Genomic DNA, 12,813 nt, shown 5'->3' on the forward strand with positions numbered 1-12,813 from the left:
CCGAGTTTGCAATAACTCCAGAGAACTGTGACGAAAATCCCTCCGAGTATTTACTGTTATTATGATTCCCCAGTTTAAGATAAAGCACAAAATTAAGTTATTTATATATTTTCCATCAAGGGCCAAGAAAAGACCAAAGGGGAGTTATGACGATTGTATCTTGAGCCAGTGAGGTGGAGAAGTAAGTAATACACAGGTAAGAAACATGGATCACAGAAAGTCAAGGGGAGGCTGTAAATGCACAAGAAGGCTATGTGGTGAAATGTCAGCAATAACAAACGAGGAAGCAGATGAGGTTTGCTGTCTAAAAGCAAGTGGACAAAAAGGAATCAGGAGCGATTAAAACACAGTCAGTAGAGCTTTATGCGAAGTCGAGCCACATCCAGATGTTTACACATTTACGATAAGCTCACAAATTTCACTTAAATACAGTAACAAGTACTGTGCTCTCTTGTATTAAAGCAGCTTTTCGTCCACCAAGCATGAAGCAAAGTCCAATAGCTGTTGCATCAGCCAGTGGAAGTGGCTTGGCCTGTAACAGTATTACAGTCTGTCTCCCTTCTGAAAGGCCCTCTTGTACGGAACGAAACCTTAAAAATGACATGGGATACGTGCGCGCCAGTGTCGGAAAACGTTGTAAGTTACAACTAGTTATTCGATATCAGAAAACAGTAGAGTAATCAACATTTGAAGTTAATTTCACATGGCACTCAGCAACGCAAGGGTTTCACTTTTACTAGAGAACTTTATTTGTAGGCGCCTGTTGACCGGCGTTCCAAGATTTGGAAGCAGAGATGGAGAGAGGCAAGACTAAGATGGGGGTTAGGGGGTGGGGTTTGTTATCGTTAGTTTAAGCCTGGGTCGCGCTTGGGGGTAGTTGGTTCATAGCTTCCGTAAGCACTGGACATGCGAATGTGATTAGCGAAAATCGAGTGGCGGTTCTTTCCCGGGAGATCATTACAAAAACTCCAGCCTGGAATGCGTTTGGTTGAAGTGTTTCAGAAATGAACAATAAAGATAAATAGCATAACAAATGAATGCATTAGAAGAAAAGAAATAATACGACGAGCAAGAAATAGAATAAGATTTCGAGGGAAAATATTGGCGAGGTGCGTTGCGTCAGCTTCGCGAATTTCAGCCCCACCCCTGAAAACAAATCGAAATAAAGAAATATAACTTCTTAGTGCGGAGAGACTGAATCAAGTTGGTCATCATGAAGTGGAAATTTCCCAAATTCACTATAGTGCGGCTGTTTCTCTTCGTCATCATAATGCCGACATCCATGGTCCTCATCACGATAGCCACACAGCACTCAGATGTGAGTTGTCCTTGTTGATATGGGGGCGGGCGGGGGGATGGTCTGAGTGCATGAGACAGGCAGAGTTACTCTTTAGATTTTATGAATATAGGGTCTTGGCTTTAAAAAAATACTTGGGAAGACTTCCGGGAAGGTGTGCCTTCTCTTGTAATAGCCGTTTGAAAACTATACATTTGAATGAAATTGTCTGCTCAATCGCGTCTGATGAAAATTGAGTTTTGCTTGTACCTCATTCTCTAATTTACCTAGAATGATGGTGTTAGTGTCTTGACATATATTTTTGGGTCCAAGAAATTCATTCATGTTATTCAAAAATATGAGTAACCAATTCCAAGGGCTCATTTCTGGTATTCAAAGTCTTGCCGAATATCATTTGTATGGTGATTTACGCTCTATGCCTAGTGTTCTCTGTGAAATGTCATATTTTTGTAGTAAGATTTCAAGTAATTTACACTCTAATTAGAAAACAAAGTCCCGTTCTATCACATGGAAATTTCACTGTAATCAAAGATCGGGCATCATGGACGGCAAACATCAATTTACAGATTTCTCAAAAACTTGCACAATTTTCTCTGAACATGATATGCGTAGATTTAAAGCTTCAATTATGGAAATTATATGTTCCCACAAAGACTTTCTTCTTGAAGGCTGCAGTCACAAAATCTAGTACAAAGGGCACCTTTCCGTTTGCAGGAACAGGAAGCCCTTGTACATTTTTTACACCCGCAGCGAACTGTGTATTCTTCTGGCAAAGGGTTGTGCCCAACAATGGAAAGTAGTAACTCATTATCCAAATGATTTTGGACCTGGCTTGTCAACAGCTGTCTCAAAAACACAAAGCATTTCCTTAGTTGCAATGCATGTTCAGAGGCTGTGAGCCTCGATCGTTTCACTAGTTAGAGGCAATTCATTGCTTCCTTTACTGTGGAAATACAAATGAGACTGCAACTCATTCATTGTCTGAACTGCTGTACCTTTCTTGAGAACTTGAACCAGTATACCTCAGCTTTTGCCAAACTCTCAGACAATTTTGGCTCATGAATGTAGTGGCCAAACTCAGCCAAAAATTGCTCTGGGTTTGACTTGAGAGCAGCTGGTTTTGTTCCAACTTTGCCGGTATAGTTATTTCCAGTCAAATGATGCACTGCAGCTAACACAGGACAGAGTGAACCAAACTGTACAGCCATAGTATGAATAGTTAAGAACCTTGTTGAGTCACCAACACCACATCTGACCCATAATTGCTGGAGACCATTGACTTGAAGGGTGGAGAAATGATATACAAGGAGGATGATGACATCACTGTCTGGTGAATATACTACGACGCGGACAATGTTGTACTTCAGGGAGTTTGCAACATGCAGGCAATTCTTTCATCAGCTTCCTCCATGTGGGAATGAAGTTCTTGTGGCTTGACTCAAGGTCAATTTAAATAAACTCCACCCGATGCCGCTTCCGTTTCTGTCTTTAAAGCTGGTCCCCTGGTATAGCGGTTAGTGTCGTGGAATGACACTCAGATGTCGCAGATTCTCATCTCCCCCAGGGCAATGAAAAATCACTATCTCTGTATCATGATCATTGACTGCTGCAGTGTGAGGTCTGTTGTGGAGGGTGAAACCAACATTTTTTGGAACCTTGAATTTCAAGTCAATAGTCTCTGCGTTCTTGTTCCATGTGAATAGGTTTTATCTACTGAAATAATTATAATCTCTGCCAAGAGATATCACTTTATGTATTTTTTTGCACAGTTTTCGGCTGCCTTACCCAAGAACTTAGGAATTCCTTTAATAGACACTGAGTATGTCCGCCTTTTTTGCCAAGTCAGCTTTATCCCTGACGCTTGCATTCAAGCCACACGATTGACTTGCATGAAATGCCACCATGCTGATCATTGTAATTAAACGTTCAAGTTGTACTTGTGTAAAAGCCCAACTGCCCATACACTGCCAATGCGAAGCTGGTTTGGCAAATAAATTATTTTTCTTCACTCCGTTACAAAGGCCAGATTTATGACCGATGTATTTACTTGTATACTATTTTTAGGCTGAATGAAATTTTGTTTATTTTGAAAAGTTTCAGTCTGACATATTTATTAATCAATGAAAAAAGAAATCCAATTTCCGCTGACTGTATTTTTCATTTGCTTTCGTCTATTTACTCATTCTGTTTTTATCGACGCCATTCATATTTTCAAGTGAATTTTTTTTCAGATCTTCGAAATAAAAACTTCTATTTTATAAATGCTCTGTTCATGGAGAACTGAAGTCGATTTTTTCCTCAGATTCGGAAAGAAAATCCTGATCTTTTCAAAATCTTCAAAACCAGTGAATTTACGCAAATAAAAAATATTTACTTAGTTTAGAAAAATATTCTTGGAAGACCGGTAACGTGCAATTTGCAAATAAATAAACACTTAGTCATTATCAAGGCCGTATAATGGTTGCACCTTTGACTATTATACTCCCTCCATTGCTGGATTTTATTCATCATTTCTACGTACATAACACAAATCACTCTGATTTTCTAGTTTCGTAAACCAATAAAAACTGCGGAAACGTGGATGGAACTCAGAGAGCAAAATCAAAATGTTACGGCATCCAGAAGCCAAAATTTTCAAAATGCTTGCTAGGGCAGGGCAGGCCATACCCTTCCACGTTAGTTAACTCGGCTTAGTTAATTCACAGACTACGCATGGGCATTTCTTTTGTAGGTTCAGATTCAGAGTGATTAAACATTTATGGTAAGTTGTTTCAGTACTTCAAGAAGTAAGATATCATCAATATCACGTACCTCGGACAGCTCTATTGATATGAACACATAAAAATGTCATTAAAAAAACAAAAAACTTTAAAACCCTTTTACGTAAAATCCCGTCCGCTTCCGTATATTTTCACAAACAGCACAATTAAATGTGGCCAGATATGTAACAAAATCTCGCAGTAAATCATGTGAACCTGACAGCTCAACGGAAGATGGAATGACAAAATGAAACCTGATGACTGGGAATTAGAATCATGGCAAAGAAAGCAAAAGAAAATGTGGCCTAACTGAATGTGGTAGTCATAGAGTAATTGCACTCGGTTTCGACGAATGAATGAATAATTAGTCATTATCTGGCGTCGTGACTACCAGGATCATTGACGCCGATTGGTTTCGACGAATAATATTCAATATATGCTCATCCTCATTAAGGTGATTCGTTGCAATTTCGCATACACGTTCATCATTAGCTGTGCAATATACTATTTTATGCAATTTGTAGAAAAAGCCATGCTATTTGCAAAACAACATAGCTCCAAGGGTACCGTCATGACGTCAATAAAGCCTGTATTTAAACAGGTCATGTTTCTTACTAATACAGATTTTCCATTTCGAAAATAACTTATATATATCATACGGCGTACTTCGTGCACATTCTCTTCATAAAAAAAAAAAATGTTCAAATGGTGCGTTATAAAGACAGCAACATCTTTTGAAATGACATGGCCGCGATCATTTTAGAAGTTTTGAAGGAGCTGAGAATCATGATTGTTGTGATCCACAAGAAAAATCATTCTAAAACTGTGCTTTTGGAGTCCATGCTTTTTAAGTTGTATAGTCTACACACAAACTCGCGCTCACGCACACACTCTATGCAGCGTGCTTGCTATGAAAATGAACTAAACAGTTATGGCCTAATCTATGAGATGTTAACTGATTTTTACAGAGAAAGTGTTAGCCACATTTTTGGAGTCTCACAAGTTAATTACGAAGTACCTATACAAATGAGTGTCGTAAATCAAAAATAAGTGAAACAAATGAAAATGTGGAAAGATTTGCAACCGTGGACCAAAGGGATAACTACAAAGGATTTTAAGGTTTTCACTGTGTTCATGCCAAGAGCAAACAACAAGATTTAAAACTAGACAGTGTACCCGACCACACCCAGGGTCCCTTGAATCACAAACGGACGTGAAGGCATTACTTCCTGTTAGTGAAAAGGCAGCGGCCATGAGACGCCACGAGCCACCAGATTCACTATCCTACAACAGCAACAGTTCATTTCAACCAACAAATTAACTTATCTACCAGCCAGTATAAGCAATCGCCTGCCTTAAATATTGGAAATAGGAAACTATCCTCAGAGACAAAATGGAAAAGAAATAACAAACATGAGGAGAAACAAAAATGTGTAATACATAAACACACGCACATACACACAACACACACACACACACACACACACACACACACACACACACACATATATATATATATATATATATATATATATATATATATATATATATATGTGTGTATATATATCAAGTATAAAAGGACTATTAAAACACTATATATTTCGCCAATATAACTTCTTCTGTCATTCACTGCTTGATAAGGGTGGAAGTCAGTTCACCGATATAGAGCCCTTAGCTTTAAACCAGAGTGTATTAATGGGTATTTTATACTTGAGACGTATCCTGTTTTAACAGAAGAATCTGTTTACACACACACACACACACACACACACACTATACCTATATATATCGCCTGACCAAAAACATTTCCACTTTCCCTCCACACTATCATATTAAGAAACTCTCTCCTCTCACAACTGCCAATAATGCTGTTGTTGCTGTTACCGTTGTCAGCTTGTTGATGACTTTTTCGTGACCTGTGGGCTTCAAGTTCTAATTCTTCCTCTCAACCGATGTTGGTTTTCATCATCTTTCTTCGCTGTATGCCCATTAATACAAAAAGTGCTGTCGTTGGGATGGAGTTTTCCCTTCAACAATTACTTCTAAACTTCGAATTTTGCCTCGGCAGATCTAAGGGCTCTGAGACAAACGACTCATATGTATGATAGTCTGTTAATTGCGCTTTTAAATAAGCATCCACGTCAGATATTCTTCGGTATAGTTTTGCTCTAACTACGAACTCAAAATTTTGCACGGTAACATTGTCTTGAGAAACTGTTCTCCCATTACGACCGTTTGATGCTTCCATCTACAAATCAGAACTACTTTGTGCTGTGCTTTAGCCTATGTGAGTGAGTACAAGAACCGATGTAAAGCATAGGACCCCATGAATTTGTCTAGATTCATCTCCGTGCACTTCATAAAAGATTAAATTGAATTATGATAGTTCCGATAGACGATTTAAATTCTTCAAGTCCTATACTTTATTCTCTAGAATGACAGATTCATACACGTAACTGTAAAATATGTTTGTTATTTAAGCGATAGTTTTGTCACTTGTAAACTCAAAATAACGTGTATAACTGCGTAAAGACACGTCTTGAAGGAATGATCCAATTACCAATAGAAATTCCCCAAAAACAGTTATTGTTTAAACGAAACCAAGTACCACAGATAAAACTAAAGAGAATTGCTTACATACGCACACTCGGTTGCATGCAAAATAAAAATACATTCAAAGACCAAAGCCACAGAAATGATACTCGTGGAAGTAAAAGTTTGAAAGTGATACAGCTACTTGCTTATTAATCTGTTGATGCTATTTTTTTGTCAAGATTAATTTTTCAGCTTTCCCACAAGCATAATACAACAATTATACCGATCCAAACTGCATGAGCTATATTATACCGTTGCAACTTTTTGCTTCCGTGCTTTCTCCAACAGGCACAGTATTGCACTCACCTGCATTATTCATTGTTTTTTCCTTCTTCATTATATAGTGTCACATTTACTCATAAACTGCACTGACATATTTTAATGTTCCCCCCACACCGGCCCCCAACCCCCTTTTTTTTTATTTCGTTCTCCTCTTCCTCAATAAGTTAGTATGTTATACCACTTACATATTGCACTCATTCAGTAACATTGTCCTGAGTCTCAACCTTCCTCTCATTTCTTCGAAGGGCTCGAAATGACACCAATTCACGCATTATCCTAAGACAGCAGATAATCTACTTCCGAAACACCTTCGTCTCTCAACTCTCACATACTAAAAGAATCCGTCTCTCTTTCTCCAACAGGCGCGATATTACAAAGTGACCCACGAGGTCTACTTCGACATCGACGTCGACGGCAGTCCTTTGGGCACCATGGTCTTCGGCCTCTTTGGAGAAACTGTGCCCAAGACCGTCAAGAACTTCGTTACGTTTGCTACCAAAGGCTACAACGGATATAAGTACGAAGGCACAAGGTTCCATCGGGTCATTAAGAAATTCATGATACAAGGTAACTCAAGGTGGAAAAAAATGTCTGAATCACTATGGATAAAAAAAATACTTGGTGCGATCATCAAATTACTAGGTAGAGGTTGTATTTTTTGTAGAATAGGTTCCATGACCTTTGTTAATATACGTACATGTATGTAGGTATGTGTATATATATAGTATATAATATAAGTATATGTATATATATATATATATATATATATATATATATATATATAAATATATATATATACATATATTTATATATATATATATATATAGGAGCAATAAGTCCCCAAACTGCATGTGACAAATATATACGTAGAGAGACACATGAAAAGTGAAAATTAAAAACCAGGTCCCAAGGGCTTTCGTGTATTACGTACTTCTTCCTCAGGGTACAAAGCAAAAAACAGACATAAACAAGAAAACATCTAAAAAACCAAAGATCACAGCCACTAACAAGCAAAACATCATTACTGTATGTAATCAGTAGTTTGAAGCAAACAAATGATCCCAACCAAACAAGAAGCAAAAATACTTTAAAATTGCTTAAGAACTGAAACTGTAGTTAAGAGAACAGGCTCTAGCTAAAAGGTAGTATTGTACTTACCTACAATTTTTAGAACAAGGTAATTAATTTAAAAAAGATCATAACTAAATTCATTAGATGATTGTTAAAATACCAAAAAAAAATCAGGTTCTATGATGCTTCTTTTCACAGAAAAAAAAAAATGATCTCAGATCAATATTTCCAGTCTATACAATGGTTAAATTCATTCATTTGGACCCCGAGGAAGTGGGCGAAATACGCGAAAGCGCTTGGTACCTGGCCTTCAATTTTCACCTTTCATGTGGCTGTATACGTGTGTGTGTGTGTGTGTATACATACACTATGTATATATATATATATATATATATATATATATATATATATATATACATATATATATAGAATAACTTGATCACGAAGTATATAAAACGTGATGCTATGTATATATAAAGGTTTTTTGCCACGAAGGAAAAAATGAAAAGCGAGATAGCCAAGTACTTACGGTCCTGTTCGGACCCTTTTCAGTAAAGGGTCCGAACAGGACCGAAAGTACTTGGCTATCTCGCTTTTCATTTTTTCCTTCGTGGCAAAAAACCTTTATATATATATATATATATATATATATATATATATATATTATAATGTTTGTTTATAACACACACGTATATATATTATATATTATATATATATATATATATATATATATATATATATATATATTCATACGTATATACATATATACATATAAATATATATATAATATATATATATATATATATATATATATAATATATATATATATATATATATATATATATATATATATATATATATATATATATATATATATATATATATATATATATATATATATATATATATATTATAGCGTAATATATATGTATATGCATATAATATACACTATATATGTTAGTATATATATATAGTATATATAAATATATATATATATATATATATATATATATATATATATATATATATGTGTGTGTGTATACACACACAAACACGTATACAGCCACATGAAAGGCAAAACTTCAAGGCCAGGTACTAAGCGCTTTCGCGTAATTCGCCCACTTTTGTTATTCATTTGGTGTTGTAGTTTGTCCATAAAAATTTGAGGCCTTTCGTTTTAACAGGTACATAAATATGAAGGAACAAAACCAAGGAACAAATAATACCACGAATAAAGTTTATGATCATCATTATAATGCTGTGAGAGAGTAACTCTACTGAAAGTAAATAAAAAAGATAGTTCTCAATCTTCAGTACTTTTACTGTAGTACGTCTTATAAATCGCACGGTTACAGTCTTCCATGCCGAGAATTTAAAACCATGCTCATCAGCCCAGTTGCTAAAAGCACTGATAGATTTTTGCAATTATTTACAAGGTCATGTGGCATCAGATAGTGCAGTAGTTAGTCAAGTCATCAACAAAGAGAGAGCTCTTAACAGGAGAAGAAACGAGACCGCATCTACAATGTTGTCAATAGCTATCGACAAACATGTAACACCAAGAGAACTTCCCTGAATACAAGACCTAGAGAAAGTATATCCTCAATTTACTTTGAAGAATCTTTCTGATAAAAAGGAATCAATGAACTTAATCACTCTACCGCAAATACCAACTTAATATATTTGTCTATGCCATAGTGCCAGGTAGTAACATAACCCTTCTCAAGATCAAAGAAAACCTTAATGGTTTGGAGATACTTAGAGAGACTCTAGGCAGTAGGTCTAAAGTAGTCAGATCTTTTCAAAAGCCAAATTAGGATGGAGAAATTAAAGCTAGCCTGATTCCAAGACATCTTTCGGATAGCATAACAGTCTCTCATATCTTACTATCTCAAGGGAAAAATCTCAGTATCTTCATGAGGGTACTTTAGCATCTCATTATATACTACTGTACCTTCCCTTAAGGTAGAGGTCTCAGTTGAAAGCAGAGCATCTCTCAGCAACAGAAAGCTCCAGGTTTTACTAGAACAGCCGAAGGGATTTTAAGGTCATTTGTGGAATATTTAGCCAGTTTAAGATGTTGGTTATCTGAACAGGCATATGAGATTTGGAGTAACAATAGGGCAAGAAGCACATTGGAAAAAAAATCATGACTTGAGGCTTTTAGTATCTTAAGGTGAGCTAGGTCTTAAAGATGTATTACTAGGAAATACAATACCCTCCTTACTTTTAGGTGTCTTCTGTAAAGATGAATGAAATTTCAAACTTTATGTTATGTATGGAATCCCCAAGATAACAGGGAGGGACTCGGATGGACTAAATTTCATTGGGTCATGTTCTTCATACTCCCTCTTTATCTCAGTCAAGTTGGGTAATGTTTTGATGTGTCAACAAAGGATTCAGCTGCAACATTAGAACCAGATTTAGGGACAAATAAGTGGCAGGAGAGCCAGGGTCAGGCACATAGTCCTTAGGCTAAGCTAAGAGCGTTTTTATATATTCCCTGAGAGGTGGAAGGTCGAGATAAAGGATATTCCTTTCTTGCATTTTGAATAGTCTTAAGAACTATATTTGAATCGACTAAAAGTCTTTCCAATGTTTTATTATGGCAGAGTCATATGCTGATTCGGAACTATTATTATCCCTGTTAGCCTTCATTTAGCTCTAACTATAGTTAAATACCCAGTATCCGCAAATTCCATTTCCTGTTCAAACCTTTCTTTTAGTAGAATGCAATCTTTTACAGTGAAAACAAAAACTGTCAATAGGACCACCCTAACCCAGAAGATAATGCTCAATTGAACAGATTTAAATTTTCTGTATGCACTGACACTTTAATTCAGTGCCCCCCAATTCATAACATTTGAAAAGGTGGAAAGCCTACATCAGAGTTTTTAACTCTGACAGACAGATGTTCAATAACTATTTAATCAGGTAAAGCTGTATAAGAGAAGGCCAGTAACGGTTAATTGCTCCAATTACTAGCAGCTTCTCAACTGAAGAAGCAATATGACAATATTTATTTGAAATTTTCTTTCTCTGAGAAGTCATACAGCTCTTTCCTGAATATTAGCCCTTTTTGAGTTTTGAAGGATCTGTGAAGGGTAACTGCCTCAGTATTTCCATTTGAGGGTTTTGAAGTGGGTGACCAGAATATTCTTACTATAGCGATGAAATGTCCTTTTTGAGACATCCAGAAGCTTTTATGAAGTTAGACCACTCTTCTTAGTATGAAGCAACTTGCCACATCGGTGCTGAAGCAATTTTTGTGGTAACTGAATCAGACACAGGCATCAGTTTTGGGACAGAGTAGTATTACTCTCATCCAGGACATTACAGAAATCAGAGGTATCAACCGTGCACTGATAATTTACTTTTTTTTTTTTTTCATGAACAAAAACTTTATATGTAAGTACTATCTCGGAAAGTAAAGCAAGTTTTAGAGTGCTTGTGATCAGAAGTAACATGATTTTAACCCTTTCACTAAACAATGTTTCACGATATTAAATAAAGCTTCATAGACTAATTGAATTACTTTGGAATGCATGTACAGCACAAGACATTCATATTTTCATTTACATCACTTGTAAATTCTATCACCCTAGCATCAAAGTGAGATGGATTTACGGAAGTCAATTAAAGAGTCCATATCATTGCTTGGGTCTTGACTTGGATAAGAATTGCCTGACGAATGAATAAGGGTTGTCAACAGTGCCAGGGGCGAGTCTTCCAACCCAGGAGAGGGAGATTATTTTTTAGATGGATCCATAGCAAATAAATAAAACAAAATATCTAAATAGTAATTGCTTAAGAATTTCAAAAAAGTATTATTTTTTGTTCTGGAGATTCACATTCCACAATGGCACAGTAAGAGCCTACTTCTCAAATGGTCCACCCCATACCCCAACTACACTGGATAGCACCCAAGCAGACAGAGCAACAGTTACAAGCTAAACCCTCCTGCTAGGATGGAGACCATGTGAACAGGGAACTGTCCTCCCTTTAGCTATAACGATGGTCTTCTAGACTACAGCAAAGAGTTCTAACCCAAGGATGTGCTCCAAGGATGTGCTCCCTAAGGATTCCAGTGAGCAAATGCCTGAAGACAGTTCTGTAAGATAGGCCCAAACCATCTCCTGGGTGGCTGACATCACCCACATCTCACAGTTAGCTCTGAATATACACCACTTCGCATTCATGATCACTTCTGTTTATCTAGAGTAAATTTCAATGAAAAGTGTTCACTCTGTTTACATCAGATGCTACCTAATATCAGGACTTGGAAGTAGTAGTCAAACAGACTGGGTAGTAAGTCGAAGCAAATGAATAAAAAATGAGGGAGACTGAAGTCATAATGCGGAAGAGGCTGGGTGACAGGTGGTAAAGAGATTTCCCTGTCATCTCTCCCCCATCCCCTTCACGTTCGAGAGCCCTCTCGCCCGTCGCTTGCCTTCAACGCAGAATACTCCATGGCGAAACAATGTGAATTCAACGAAGCAATCTCTCATTAGTCCAGAACTGATGTGCTTGAGATTACATATTAGCAGACGTTTGACTGAAGATTTCGTAATTACATAAACTTTTGCTTCTTTTTTTAAGTCATCCAGATTTTCTTGGATAGTAGTAAGTACGCAGAAGCTATAAAATTTTAAGGTTTTCATTTTCGCAGAAAATTTCTCTTTCCAAGGACAACCTCTCTAACTGCAAAAAGTAAAACAAAATGGAAATTTTTTCAAGTATTCCAGCAATCACATACCGCATAACACCGCCCTACTGTCTTCCAATTTTTTCCAAAAGTGGCACATCACA

General features: G+C 36.6%; 1 protein-coding gene across 1 annotated transcript in view; it reads left to right on the plus strand.

Annotated features, from left to right (window-relative positions):
- The first annotated feature begins 858 nt into the window (after positions 1-858).
- LOC135225840 (peptidyl-prolyl cis-trans isomerase 6-like) overlaps positions 859-12,813 on the plus strand; it is a 41,239-nt gene continuing 29,284 nt past the window's right edge. Inside the window, exons 1-2 of the mRNA XM_064265376.1 lie at positions 859-1,318; positions 7,296-7,500. Coding sequence (XP_064121446.1) covers positions 1,214-1,318; positions 7,296-7,500 — 310 coding nt within the window. The 5' untranslated portion in view covers positions 859-1,213. The remainder of the gene's footprint in view (positions 1,319-7,295; positions 7,501-12,813) is intronic.

Source organism: Macrobrachium nipponense, chromosome 13 (assembly GCF_015104395.2).
Source record: "Macrobrachium nipponense isolate FS-2020 chromosome 13, ASM1510439v2, whole genome shotgun sequence".
NCBI classification, from domain to species: Eukaryota; Metazoa; Arthropoda; class Malacostraca; order Decapoda; family Palaemonidae; genus Macrobrachium; species Macrobrachium nipponense.